General features: G+C 40.8%; 2 protein-coding genes across 2 annotated transcripts in view; one reads left to right on the top strand and one right to left on the bottom strand.

The window, feature by feature from the left end:
- Nucleotides 1-14,118, bottom strand: part of LOC117490060 (NLR family CARD domain-containing protein 3-like) — a 108,508-nt gene that overhangs the window by 11,192 nt on the left and 83,198 nt on the right. The window contains exons 2-6 of the mRNA XM_034139651.1: nucleotides 4,392-4,524; nucleotides 4,167-4,280; nucleotides 3,932-4,048; nucleotides 3,499-3,577; nucleotides 2,396-2,624 (exon numbers count right to left, since the gene is read on the bottom strand). Of these exons, the coding sequence (XP_033995542.1) occupies nucleotides 2,396-2,624; nucleotides 3,499-3,577; nucleotides 3,932-4,048; nucleotides 4,167-4,280; nucleotides 4,392-4,438 (586 nt within the window). The 5' untranslated portion in view covers nucleotides 4,439-4,524. The remainder of the gene's footprint in view (nucleotides 1-2,395; nucleotides 2,625-3,498; nucleotides 3,578-3,931; nucleotides 4,049-4,166; nucleotides 4,281-4,391; nucleotides 4,525-14,118) is intronic.
- The window catches only part of LOC117490058 (NLR family CARD domain-containing protein 3-like), a 52,619-nt gene continuing 47,346 nt past the window's right edge, over nucleotides 8,846-14,118 (top strand). The window contains exon 1 of the mRNA XM_034139650.1: nucleotides 8,846-8,948. Coding sequence (XP_033995541.1) covers nucleotides 8,889-8,948 — 60 coding nt within the window. The 5' untranslated portion in view covers nucleotides 8,846-8,888. The remainder of the gene's footprint in view (nucleotides 8,949-14,118) is intronic.

The following is a 14,118-nucleotide window of genomic DNA, read 5'->3' as shown; positions in this document are numbered from 1 at the left end:
AGGCACCGGCACTTTCTAGCAGAGAGTGAGAGCATGTGAGGAGGGATGCTAGTACTTATGTGTGTACCATGTCTCAACGACTAACAAAGTCAGGCTTTCAAAAGAGAAAAGAAAGGAGAGAAAGAAAAGAGAGAGGGACTAAAGGGCGACAGCATGTCACCCAGTTTTTCAAAATAAAAGGTGGGTGTTTTTTCCATGAGTGGTGGAAATTAGTCTGTTAGCTAAGTGTAGTCCATTGTAAATAATAATTTACTAAGCTGACATTAAGTACTGTTAATATCTTCACAGAAAATTCAGAGGTTTTTCATTTCACTGCTCTTTTAGCTGACATTTAATAAATGAAAGTAGATTTTTAGCAGCTATTCATACTAAATCAGTTGTCCCTCCCCCTGGTGCCAGGACCAACAAATCCATCTTAAGGCTCAGCAGCCCTGTCCCCCCATAATGCTGAACCTGAACCAGCTTTTCTCCCAACTGAAGGAGGTGAGCAGCATTGTGTTGAATGCCATGCCACTTAACATATCTGAAGGGAGACTGGAATACAACAAATATATATATATATATCAAAACAAAAAGCTAACATCTCATTTCAATTACACATTTCAAACACAGTATTTTTCCACATATTTAAGTTATATTTATTTGGATTTATGCATTCATGTTGAGAATGTTCCATTCAAAAATGTTATTATTAAAAAGGCATTTACACCATAAAAGATGACTATTGAGATCTATTGCCAGGAATGTTAGTTTTATATCAAATAGTGAATTCTACTGCAGCAGAATGTTGCACGTCTGCACAGTGTTATATTTTCACAGCTGAGTGTCAGTAAATATTTTGCGGTTAGTATTGGACTACAAGATAGATGCAAGCCTGTACAGGTAGAGTTATTTAAAGCATAGATGAGTAGGTTGGGTTCTGGAGGTGTGGTTACAGCAATTGTGCTTGGTTGGCGTGGCCTGGGCCTGGTGGTGGGGCCCAATGTGATATCTTTTCATGGGGCCCAAAATCCCTGGTGGCGCCCCTACTCATCGCTGCTTGCAGCTTTAAATATTATTATCTTTCGTCTTTTAACACATAGTTGACGCCCGCAACATATATGAAAACTCACCAAATTCCGCACGCATGTCAGAAATGGTGGAAATAGACGTGTGAAATTGGTTCCGCAACTTTGCGTAAAAAATGCGCAGGCCACGCCCACTTCAGTTTTTAACATAAACTCCTACTAATTTCACTTTCACGTAAATGGACAACATTTGCTGTGTATATCTGAAGTGAGGAGCCAAAAAAACGTCTTGATACCTAGGGGATGAAAAGTTATGAAAATCTAAACTTTTTACCGCAAGGCGTAGCTATGATAAGGCGCCCAATTTCACGTTCGCTCGATGCTAGGCGATCCCTCGCCATCAAACACGAGGATGACATAACTCCAACTGACATGCTCCGAACGCCGCCAAACGTCACTTGATGGTTAACACTGCTGCCGTGAACAGCTCTACGTAAAATAAGAGGTTTTAAAATGTGGCGTTACCATGGCAACGCATCCCTCGCCATAAAACACGATGTCGCTGTAACTTCAATGGACACGGTTCGATCGCCATCGAACTTTACATGTATATCATCGGTCCATGCCTCAACAGCGATACGTCAAATCTGAAGTCTCATCCGATGCCGTTTCCATGGAAACACATCCCTCGCCATAAAACACGATGTTGTCGTAACACAAAGGAAAATCGTCCAATTGGCACCAGACTTCAGATTATCATTAACACTCTGGCCCTGAACAGCTCTATGTCAATTATTGGCTGTCATCATATGCTGTTTCCATTGGAACGCATCCCTCGCCATAAAACACGATTCAACATGTCTATGTGCCACTTGTGAGTTTTCCTCAAGAGCTGTTGAACGCATCCCTCGCCGTTAAACACGATACTGCTATAACTCCTATGAAAAAGGTCATAAAGTGCTCAAACTTTACATGTGTGCCAACAGTCGAGGCCTGAAGACATCTACATGTCAGTTTTGAGATTTCGTCATATGCTGTTGCCATGGCAACACAATGCTCGCCATGAAACACGGTTTTCTCATAACTCCAGTTTACATGCTCCAAAAGCTCCAAAACTTAACATGTTAACGATGCAGCCCTCAAGACTTCTAAGCCTATTATGGGGTGTAATCATATGCCGTTGCCGTGGCGACATATAACCGCCATGAAACATGATGTTGGTGTAACTCTCATGTACATTGTGCGGACAACAGCAAACCTGTGCGGATCGTCGAAGACCTGCTCGCAGCTTTAATTAGGTTTATGTTTTATGTTATTTCAGGGGGAGTTTATTTGTCTAGCTATAGACATGAGAGTATTAGATTAATGCTACTGTTAAACCCTCTTACTGCTCTGCAGAAGGTCAGCCAGCTCCTCCTGCTTCATGCTCCTCAGGAAGTGCAGTGAGATGTTCAGAAATGCTCCTCTGCTGCTCCTCCTCTGCTCTTCATCCTCACAGTCCAACACCTCCTCATCTTCCCTCTGACTCTCTAAGCATTCTGGGTAACCTGAAGTCAGGACTTTCTTGATCTTCTTCAGCTCGTTCTTTACAAAAGTAACGATGTCGTCCTCCAGCAGCTGGAACAGAATACAATTTCAACTTTAGCTGGTAGTCAACATCAGATCGTGTACCTGCCTTACATTTGCAGTTTATTTCTTACAGCTACACTGTATAACTACGCTTCCTACCTGTAAAGGTGTAGCATTAACAGAGGCACAATTGGGAAAATATTTTCTTGTGGGTTTCTTCATCAGGCAGTTTTAAAGTGAGAGATTTAAAATGCAATGCCTGCTACTCAGCTATAGCAGCCCTGTAGATCCAAAACTGCAGCAGCTAATGTCAGGTCGGCTGAACTAGAAAAAAACCTCTCTGGAGTGCTGAGCATCTGAAGGCTTGTATTGTCATCTCAGGACAAAAAACACAATGCCCGGTAGTGAAATAATTAAATTCAGCATGTGCAAACTAAAAACGCAGAAAAAGCTTAGTATTTGATTGAATTTACCGTAGCAAAAACCAAGAGGCAGTATCATCATAAGCATCGTTATCAGTATGATGGAAATTAGCTCAAAGCTAAAATCCGGCACATTTCCATTTCAAAGCATTATTTTGTTTAAAATGTTCATTAATGTGCATTGTCCCGGTTCAAATAAACGATTAAATAGACGTGTTACCAGTGATACTTTCATTAAAAAGTGAAATATAGAAACCTATAACTTTATAATGCAGTGTTCACCGTTCATTAACAATCCGACAGGCCTCGCAACTTCCGTTGGGAAGCCAAAATGGCAATTGTTGATGGGGAGAAGTTTCTAGCGGTCCACACTCTACTCAACTTTTTACTTTTTACACTCAAAACAGTGGTTGTAACTTCAGAAGTATGCAAATTGGGAAACGGTTAGGGAGACAGTTAGGGCTGTTGTAGTCAGCAGGAGTAGCTGTACATTCACTCACCATAAATATGGCATCCAGATCAGTTTGATGCTGCTGGGCAGACTGACCACCAGGACCCTCTGATCTCTGCTGATGAACTCTGTGGAGCAAAGAGGAGGATTTGAACAAATACAGAAAATAAAAGCATGGGCTGTGTTCGAGGATCCTTCTACAAACACGACATACAGTTGACAAATTATGTACACGCCATTACATTTCTCTGTTTAAAACACCATTTAAAATAGTATTAACATTAACATTAACAATTTGTTTAAACACAGTTGAGGGTGAGATGGACTGTTCTCTCATGTGGAACACAATTGGATCATGGTGGATCCTGATAGAAACACAATCACTGATGAGTGTTCAGAAGATAAATGTTGTTGATAACTACGTTGAATTGCAAGCGATGTAACAGATTAAAACAAAGATAGCTTTTGCTTTAAATTCTTACCTTGGACCAACATCATGCTCTCCATTTTTTTTAAACTTCATTGGTGGGTGCATAGACGAGTCACTCTCTATGGACTCACAGCTGATTCCAGGAGAGTCTGGTCTCTCATGTTGACCCCTGATAGAAACACAATCACTGATGAATGTTCAGAAGATAAAACGTTGTTGATAACTACGATGAATTTCAAGCATTTTAATAGAAAAAAACTAAAATAATGTAAGCTCTTAATTTTTACCGTGAACTATCAGAATGCTTTCCATCTTCAAACTTAATTGGTGGGTGCATAGACCGTTCACTCTTCATAGACAAACAGCTTGGTACAGGGGAGTCTGGTCTCTGATGGTGGATTCTAATAAAATCACAAACATTATAAATGAAAATTTGCACTGAAACTCTGCAAAAATGTTGCTTTTAAAAAAAACATGTTAAAACTGATAACAAACTGTGAGTTACACATTACTTCTGATCAGAGTGGGATCCATCTTTGACGTCGGCAGGTTCAAACATCCTCTGGAGATTCTTAGTGGATCTGTTGTGGTGTCTAGGTCCAGGTCTGGTTTTTGTCCTCACACTGATTCATAGCAGAGTCGTACCTGCACACAAACACAACAACGTGCTCAACTGTGCTCCTTTCTGCCTGTTGCAAACTGACTCAGGTTCAACACAAGGAGAGTGTCGATGCAAGCTTATTGTTTAAACAAACACAATGTATTTAACTAAAACTTAGATTAACAATGAAGTGTGTTTATCAGCAATATCAACAATAAAATAAGTTAACTGGGACATACTACTTTGTCTTGACTTTGCACTTGACAGTTGTAGCATGCTGGTTTACATACTACAAACTGCAACCAGATGTAGTCGAATAGCCTAGTATTTTGGAGTCCTGGACAGGATCAAGTGATCCTTATATGTGACCCGCTCTATTGAAATCAGTCGTGTATAAATAAACGTGGATTTGCGTAAAAAAATAGTGTTTCGGGGTTCGGGTGTTTAGTTTGATTTTAAACAAACAAAGTCTTGTCTTTCAAAATATGAAACTTTTTTTCCAAAATCACACGATAAATACATTTTTGAAGCTTGTAAAGGGAAGATGACAGCTCTCACTCGCACTCTGCTGTTCCGCAGCGCCGCCCCCCCTCCCTCCGGCTGACATTATGAATGTAAGGCGTATAGTAATCATAGATAACACGGCAGGGTCCGTTACAGTTTGTTTTCATCTGATTTCAAATAAACAAAGTCTTGGCTTTCAGAATATTAAACTTGTTTCGGCAAATTCAGATGATAAATACAACTTTGAAGCTTGTAGACATAATTACAAGCGGAGAACGCAGTAACTTGACGTCACAGCAGGCATAACAACAGCCGGTGTTTCTCGTGAGTGTTTTCCCCGGGAAACAAACGATACACAGAAACGCAAAATTACACAAACACACACACACACGTATACACACACACACTCGCCAGTAATCCAAACGAAAATATCTATTTTGATCATTTGCTAATAATCAATCAGATCGATGGATTCCAGAGAAGAGGAAACTTTGAAGGCCTTTTTCTCAAAATGATGACTCGGTAACAGTCATTATATAATGTGACATATTTTGCTTAATATTTGGAGTACAAAAACAATCCTGATATCATTAGAAAGCTAGGAATCTCCTCTTTCCAACAGTGTATACAATTCAAAATGTGTCTACGGGTCAATGCGACTGATTTCGATGGAGCAGGTCACAAATGTGTCACACAGACCCCAGATTCACCCAGACAAACAGCTTGTTGAACACAAATGGTATGTGTTAGATTGTTAAGTTACGGTGCTGTTGATGCAGCAATGAAGACATGACATAAAGGCCCTATACACAGAGAGAATATGAAGACACCACAAGAAGGTTTTATAACATTCCTGGAACTTTTCTAAGATAAAAAAAATTGAAGAGCCTCAGTCACGTTGAACGGAGCTGATTATCTGGTTTTGACACTCCCTTCATTTTTCAGAGATGATAAGAACTCAATCAAACTGCTGCCAAAAACTGTCACCATTACAAGGAAGTCTTTTTATAATCAGTCTGCTTTAAACTTAAGGGCATTTCTCCACAATACTTAGAATAGACATACAGAATCAGCATTAGGAAACATTAGTCCTGTCATTTAAACCAGGGGTGTCAAACTAAATTTCATCGTGGGCCACATTAGAATTATGGTTGCACTCAAAGGGCCGGTGGTAACTTTAAGACTATATAAATATCCATAGATAAATATACATAATATATATATATAAAATAATGTATTATTTTATAATATTTCCTCTGCATTGGATTATTATCGGATAACTTCATAATTAACTACAACTGAAAGCATAAGTCTAGTAAGTAATTGCAAGTCTCTTCAGTGCGCATCTCACAAAATGAGATGCATTGTGGGACATGTAGTTTATGGTGCTCCTGTAAAGTGGCACGTGACCTTATAATAAACGTATTATATTTAAATTAAATCAGGGGTGTCAAACTCAAGGCCCGGGGGCCAAAACCCGGCCCGCCACTTCATTTGATGTGGCCGACAAGAGCTTGCAAAGAATATAATACGTTTATTATGAGGTCACGTGCCGCTTTACAGCATCCAACACACACGAACGCGCACATGACCAATGAGGGCACGAGATAAGTTTGTGCCGAGATGGAAGGCTGACAGGCAGGTAGGCCATCCAGTTATTTTAGCCGGACCGGCTAAAATGATTGGTCGTGCTTTTTACAGTACCACGGCTTCCACAGATGATATTTTTTAATGGATTTTTTGTCAAAGCATTTAAGATATTCATTGCTATCGGGATGTTAAGAGCATTCCATGGAATATAACAAAAAGTGTATCTCGAGCCGGTTTCTCAAACTTACCTACCCCACCTTTAAAAGGAGAGACTTGGTAATTTAAATCGAACATTTTGAGTAATTTTGTTCTGTATTCAATCTACGTAAGGAGATTCCTTATTTTGAGACTAATTGAGGAATGCTATTTCGTAACAGATGTATTTGAACCCTGAACACTTAATGCCTGCACGTTACATTAGGTGTTGTAAAATAATAGTCCCTCAGTCACATTGATCAGTTTTTAAGACCTGTTCTGACACTTCCTTCATTTTTCACAGATGACAGGAAATGAAGATTACAATCTAAGTGCTGCACATTCTACTGTTCTGACAACACTAGCTGACGACCTGGATCACCTGGAATCAAACAAAGAGCCAGGACAAGACAATTATTTAATGTTATTTTTTAATATGCAAATTAGGCTTTATGATATTCTAACTTTTGGTGACTTTAGGAACAAAGAAAAACAAAACAAAAAAGAAAACAAACAAAGATAGAAAAGTATAAATTTAAAAAAAAAAGTAAATGTCGACTTTGGATGTTTTCTTTCCACTTGTCTGAAATAAGAGATCACAATTCGACCAATGCATGACAAATATGTTGTTTCCTGTAGTCAGTCATTTAGAACCATCTAGTGGACAGCTATTGGAACTGCATCACCACTCTGTTTTGTTTTGATATTCCCAAGTAATTGGTTGAGTACATGTACCCCAGTGATGTTAATTATGCCTGTGATGAGAGGTCAAATTAAAGATCCAAATTTCAATCCCTCCAGAGAGAAAAGGGATGCACCGTTGGCCTCTTTCGACGACAGAGATTACATGCATGCATAGGCGTTCCTAGGGGAGTGCCAGAGGAGTTTAAAGCTAGACATCAGATATTGGCGGGGCTCTTATCACTCTTCTTTTGGGTAACTATTAATACAAATGTTGATATGATCAATTATATTTATTATAATCAGCAACGTTTCGTTAATTACACTCATGATGCTATTAAAGGATTAGCTGAACTGTTCGATGCTCCCTCCCACAGAACAGAATGGCACCAGACATGCTCCTGGCTGAGGAAGGAGGTGTTTGTGATCTGTTCGGTGATGCTTGCTGTACATTTATCCCTCACAACACTGTTAGATGGATCCGTCACTAAAGCTTCAGCAGGGCTTCGGTCACTCAGAGAAGAGTTAGCACTCTGGCTAGAAACTTCACCTACAGGCTGGATTGATGGCATGCTAAATGGAAAGCGGTGACTTTAGCTATTATCACCTCTCTAATCACTGTCATAGGACTTTTGGCTCTGTGTGGCTGTTGCATTATTCCCTGTGTTAGAGGACTTGTTATGAAAGCTTTTAACAAATCAGTATCAAACACTTTGTTAGCCTATCAACCTCTGAAGACTGAACCTGACATGTTGAAGTCTACTCCTCATCCTCTGACTCCAGTTCTGATTTGGTGATGAAACAAATGCGTAAATATCTTTTGTTTTATTTCCTTCAGATTAGCTTGCTCACATATCCCAGTGACTGCAATATGGCACATGTTTTCATCATACACTGTGTAAATTGAATCCTTGTGAATTTTGAATGCCAATGATAACATGTATAATACTTCTATATTTGTGATCAATATGTAATATGATCAGAAGAGTGGAGTGTAATGGAACATGTTATCATGCTGAGTGAGCATTTCAAGTTCACCATCTGTTCTTCTTTTACAAGCTATTTCTCCCAACAGGTAGCAGTAACATGTCCTAACCTAAATGAGTCGTAAATGGTGTTAGAGCTATTTATTGTTGCTAATGTTTTTGCTAGCTGGTGTGTTTAAAAGAATCCTATATGTTTCTAATCAGACAGATACACACATGATCAACACGGCTGCTTCATCACAGCTCAATGTCACTGCTGACTGTGTTTCATTAGATTGTCAGTTAGCCCCATCTAGTGGACAGCTAGTAGAACTACATCACCTCTCACTGGTTTCTTGCTCTTGTTGGACAGGTATCACGTGACTCTGATGTGTTGTTACACTCTGAAGTTATGAGGGTGTGTCTGCGTCCTCAGATCAGATGCAGACAGACACAGGACTGAAGAGGATGACATGAGCAGAGTTTCCTCCACACATGCAGGCGTCTACATTAACCTGAAGGAAATTCAACAGGTGAGAATATGATTTTCAAAATGTGGGATTATACATTTGGGGATAAAAACAACCGAGTAGTTACCTAAGCTAACCACAGAGTTGTGTTGACTAACACTCAGTTCATTGATGAGAATCCTATCAGAGAAATCTGTAAATGTTTGATCATCAGGATCACTTTGATCACATTGTTCTGTATCACTGTTTAGCTGGACAGGACTGATGTTTCTTGATGCTGATTCTATATATCTATTAAGTATTGTGGAGAATTTCGCTCGGAGTTAAAGAATGATTTTAAAAATACTTCCTTGTAATGGTGCCAGTTTTTGGCAGCAGTTTGATTGTAATCTGAGATCATCAGTGCTGTGAGGGAGTGTCAGACCCGGATCAACGTGACTGAGGTGCTTTATTCATTTGTAATCTTTGAAGAGTAAACACACCAGGAATGATGTAAAACCTCTTTGTGGTCTCTCCACATTCACTGCGTGTTTAGGGTCTTCATGTCTTTACTGATACTGCAGTCAGAGACGCTCCAGTGGAGTCTCATGTTAGCTGGACTTTGTATCTGAAACTGTTTGATGGAGCATTGAGTTTTCTGATGGGATGTTTGTGATAGCATGAGATATGTTAGTGGAGGGGTCCGTCTTCTGTTCTAGTATCAGCGTCTGAACTGCAGCATCGTAACTTAAAATGACAGCAGCACTGATCCAGGTTTTCTGTACCTGTCCAAGTCTGTTTGCTGTCCAAGTCAGAAATAACAGACCAACCAATCAGAATCCAACATTTAGCTTGGCTCTGTAACAAAGAGAATGATTTCCTCTCACGCAGTATGTACTTGATACCTGTTTGTTGTCTGAAGTCTCTGCGCTTTGTTCAAGTACAACTATTTTAGCCAAAATGCTGGAAATGCGGGCTGACACAACCGTTGCCTCAGTCAAATGTACATTTGATGTTGGTTTCGTGGGAAATGGATCCCACACTGATCTAAACTTCATTAGAGGATCTGTTATCACCACCTAGTGGACAGCTGGTAGAACTACATCACCTCTCACTGACTGGGTTTCTGACTGATGAGGAAGAAATGAGCAGAGTTTCCTCCTCACATGAAGTGATCTGTATCTGAATCTGTAGATGTTTGATCATCAGGATCACTTGTTCTGTATCACCGTTTAAATGGACAGGACTAATGTTTCCTGATGCTGATTCTATAAATCTATTCTAAAGTATTTTGGAGAATGTCCCTCGGAGTTAAAGAAGAATGATTTTAGAAAGACTTCCTTGTAATGGTGCCAGCAGCTTTTGGCAGCAGTTTTTTCTAATCTGACATATCATCAGCAGTGAAAAATGCAGGCAGTGACTGATCCGGTCCAACAGCTCCAATCAACGTGACTGACGTGTTTTAAAAAAAGAACATAGAAGAGTAAACATAGCAGATGTGATATAACACCTTTGTGGTCTCTTCACATTCACTGCGTGTTTAGGGTCTTTATGTCTTTAATGCAACACACTCTCACACCATAAACATCCAGGAGCGACGCTTGGTCAGGGTCCCGTGGCGTCCAGTTGTGACGCTCCGAGGCTCCTTCAGCTTCATAAACGGACGCAAAGAGCTTTCAACTGATTGCAATGTATTCCCATCTGCGGCAGGATTTGGCGCTCAGGGAAGCACGGCATTTGTTTGTGTCGGAGGCTGATAAAGGCAATGTGAGCGTCTATTCCCATTGGATAACGGAGAATTGTACACCCGGAAGTAAGTATTCCCCTTACTGTCGATTGATTTTACAGTGATATCTGCACTACTCATCAACTCAAAAACACCAGATTATCCTTGTTAATTAAACGACATTGATTGGTTTAAATTGTGTGCAATGCTTTTGTATTTTTCCCCTTCGATTCGGAGAAACAAATATTTTTTCGGAGTTTAGGATGGCAGAAGACACTACACTACCCAGAATCCTCAGCTATCGTTTAGGACTACACCACAGAGCTTGAGAACTAATCACGGGGTTTGTCAAACAGAGCGTTTGACAAACCCCGTGATTAGTTCTCAAGCTCTGTGATTGGTTGACCTCCAACTGCATTCCATATGAAAAAAAACGTTTCGTAAAAGATAAAATCATACTTTATTCAGCAGTGCTTGCTTTACTCTTTGAAAGTCATCACATGAATGCATTGTAATGAATGGTTTGGCTGCATTAAATATTACACATCTGTCGTAGTTCTTTATTTATCTCCAGAGATCGGGCTCAGAATAGATCGGAAACTATTCTTTTACCGTTCTGTTTTAATTTCACAATAAAGTTAGTAGTAATATTTTGTTTTGATATTGTTGTTTTTTATTAACTACTAGACCGCTGGGTCATGTTAAGACCATCTTTTCTGTGTTGCTGTGGGTTTTTTACATCGCTTTTGTGTATAATAAAATTATAAAATGCAATAACGTGCTTTAACCAGTAGGTGTCCCTTTCTATCAGCTGTGCACCGTTATGGCGTAAATACAGCCTATCTACCAATTGGATCAAATATAAAAGTCAGCCGAATTAGTGTTGATACTGCAAGGAGACGTATTGTGTGAAAAGAAATGTAAGATGTTGTTTAATTGCTTATATATTTAAGATCCACGTCAAGTTTTCAGTTTTGGCGGCAGTTCCTGTTTGTCTAGAAGTCTTGTCATCAGGGCTCTATACATAGAGTTAACTACGGCAGATATGTCATATTTAATGCAGCCGAAACGTGTATTACAATGCCGTTATGTGATGACTTTCAAAAAGAAAAGCAAGCACACTCGGAATAATGTATTATTTAATTTTTGTATACAGTCTATGGTTGCTACAGAGGATTGTGGGTAATGTAATGTCTTCGGCCATCCAAAACCCATAGAAAACGACTTGTTTCTCAGAATTGAAGGGGAAAACGTGACAAAAGCATTGTACACACACTAAAACCTATCAATGTCGTTTAATTAACAAGGATAATCTGGTGTTTCTGAGTTGATGAGTAGTGGACATATCACTGTCAAATCAATCGACAGTAAGGGGAATACTTACTTCCGGGTGTACAATTCTCCGTTATCCAATGGGAATGGACGCTCACATTGCCTTTAACAGCCTCCAACACAAACGAATGCCGTGCTTCCATGAGCGCCAAATCCTGCCGCCGATGGGAATACATTGCAATCTGTTGAAAGCTCTTTGCGTCCGTTTATGAAGCTGAAGGAGCCTCGGCGCGTCACAACTGGACGCCACGGGACCCTGACCAAGCGTCGCTCCTGGACGCTTAGGGAGTGAGAGTGTGTTGGGGTCATGGGCGTAATTTCCACTGGGGACAGGGGGGACATGTCCCCCCCACTTTTCAAAATCCCATTTGTGTCCCCCCCACTTTTAATTTAATTTAATTTTTTTTTTTTTACGCAAGCGGTCATCGTCACGGAGGAGCGTCTGTGTGTGTGTGTGTGGCACGAGCGCATCTTGTGAGAGAGAGATAGAAAGAGAGAGAGAGAGACATAGAGAGTTACGGGGGTTGTTGTTAGCATTTGGTGGTAGCTCGGAGCTAATGGAGATTAGTAGCTGTTTCAACAATAAGGAGAGGGAGAGCTCTTTCCTGTCGGACTTTGAGAGACTGAGAGAGAGAGAGAGAGAAATAGAGAGAGAGAGACAGAGAGAGAGACACAGAGAGAGAGACAGAGAGTTACGTGGGTTGTTGTTAGCATCTGGTGCTAGCTCGGAGCTAACGGAGATTAGAAGCTGTTTCAACAATAAGGAGAGGGAGAGTCCTCTCCTGTCGGACTGAGAGAGATAACGTCAGCTCAGGGAGGTAAGGGACTCTCTGAGGGATAAGGGAATGCTCTGGTTTTTGGACAAAATTAACATGGGATCACTCCTGTCACCGGACGTACTTCGTCTCACTGGAATAGTAACGGTCATAGTGAATATAAAATCGTCCCCATGTATCCGGCCAATGACGGGAGAGTTTTGAAAGAGACAAAACACTGTTCCATACATTTAAAAACACTTAAACAATTAAACAATGTTTACCTGCCAACAAGCAGCAGTGTGCTGTCATTTCAAACATGTTACCCCACTGTTTAACACAGTTTTACCTGTGTTTTGAAGACTCTTTCCTGGGTCAATGTGTCCTCTTTCTCCCCCCCTGGGTGTGTGTGAGACAAGTCAAGTGAGTCAGCCTGCCAACCAGCAGCAGTGTGCTGTCATTTCAAACATGTTACCTCACTGTTTAACACAGTTTTACCTGTGTTTTGAAGACTCTTTCCTGGGTCAATGTGTCCTCTTTCTCCCCCCCTGGGTGTGTGTGAGACAAGTCAAGTGAGTCAGGCTGCCAACAAGCAGCAGTGTGCTGTCATTTCAAACATGTTACCCCACTGTTTAACACAGTTTTACCTGTGTTTTGAAGACTCTTTCCTGGGTCAATGTGTCCTCTTTCTCCCCCCCTGGGTGTGTGTGAGACAAGTCAAGTGAGTCAGGCTGCCAACAAGCAGCAGTGTGCTGTCATTTCAAACATGTTACCCCACTGTTTAACACAGTTTTACCTGTGTTTTGAAGACTCTTTCCTGGGTCAATGTGTCCTCTTTCTCCCCCCCTGGGTGTGTGTGAGACAAGTCAAGTGAGTCAGGCTGCCAACAAGCAGCAGTGTGCTGTCATTTCAAACATGTTACCCCACTGTTTAACACAGTTTTACCTGTGTTTTGAAGACTCTTTCCTGGGTCAATGTGTCCTCTTTCTCCCCCCCTGGGTGTGTGTGAGACAAGTCAAGTGAGTCAGGCTGCCAACAAGCAGCAGTGTGCTGTCATTTCAAACATGTTACCCCACTGTTTAACACAGTTTTACCTGTGTTTTGAAGACTCTTTCCTGGGTCAATGTGTCCTCTTTCTCCCCCCCTGGGTGTGTGTGAGACAAGTCAAGTGAGTCAGGCTGCCAACAAGCAGCAGTGTGCTGTCATTTCAAACATGTTACCCCACTGTTTAACACAGTTTTACCTGTGTTTTGAAGACTCTTTCCTGGGTCAATGTGTCCTCTTTCTCCCCCCCTGGGTGTGTGTGAGACAAGTCAAGTGAGTCAGGCCTGCCAACCAGCAGCAGTGTGCTGTCATTTCAAACATGTTACCCCACTGTTTAACACAGTTTTACCTGTGTTTTCAAGACTCTTTCCTGGGTCAATGTGTCCTCTTTCTCCCC

The sequence above is a fragment of the Trematomus bernacchii genome, unplaced genomic scaffold (genome assembly GCF_902827165.1).
Source record: "Trematomus bernacchii unplaced genomic scaffold, fTreBer1.1, whole genome shotgun sequence".
In the NCBI taxonomy this organism is placed as follows: domain Eukaryota; kingdom Metazoa; phylum Chordata; class Actinopteri; order Perciformes; family Nototheniidae; genus Trematomus; species Trematomus bernacchii.
This window is presented reverse-complemented; position numbering and strand designations above follow the sequence as displayed.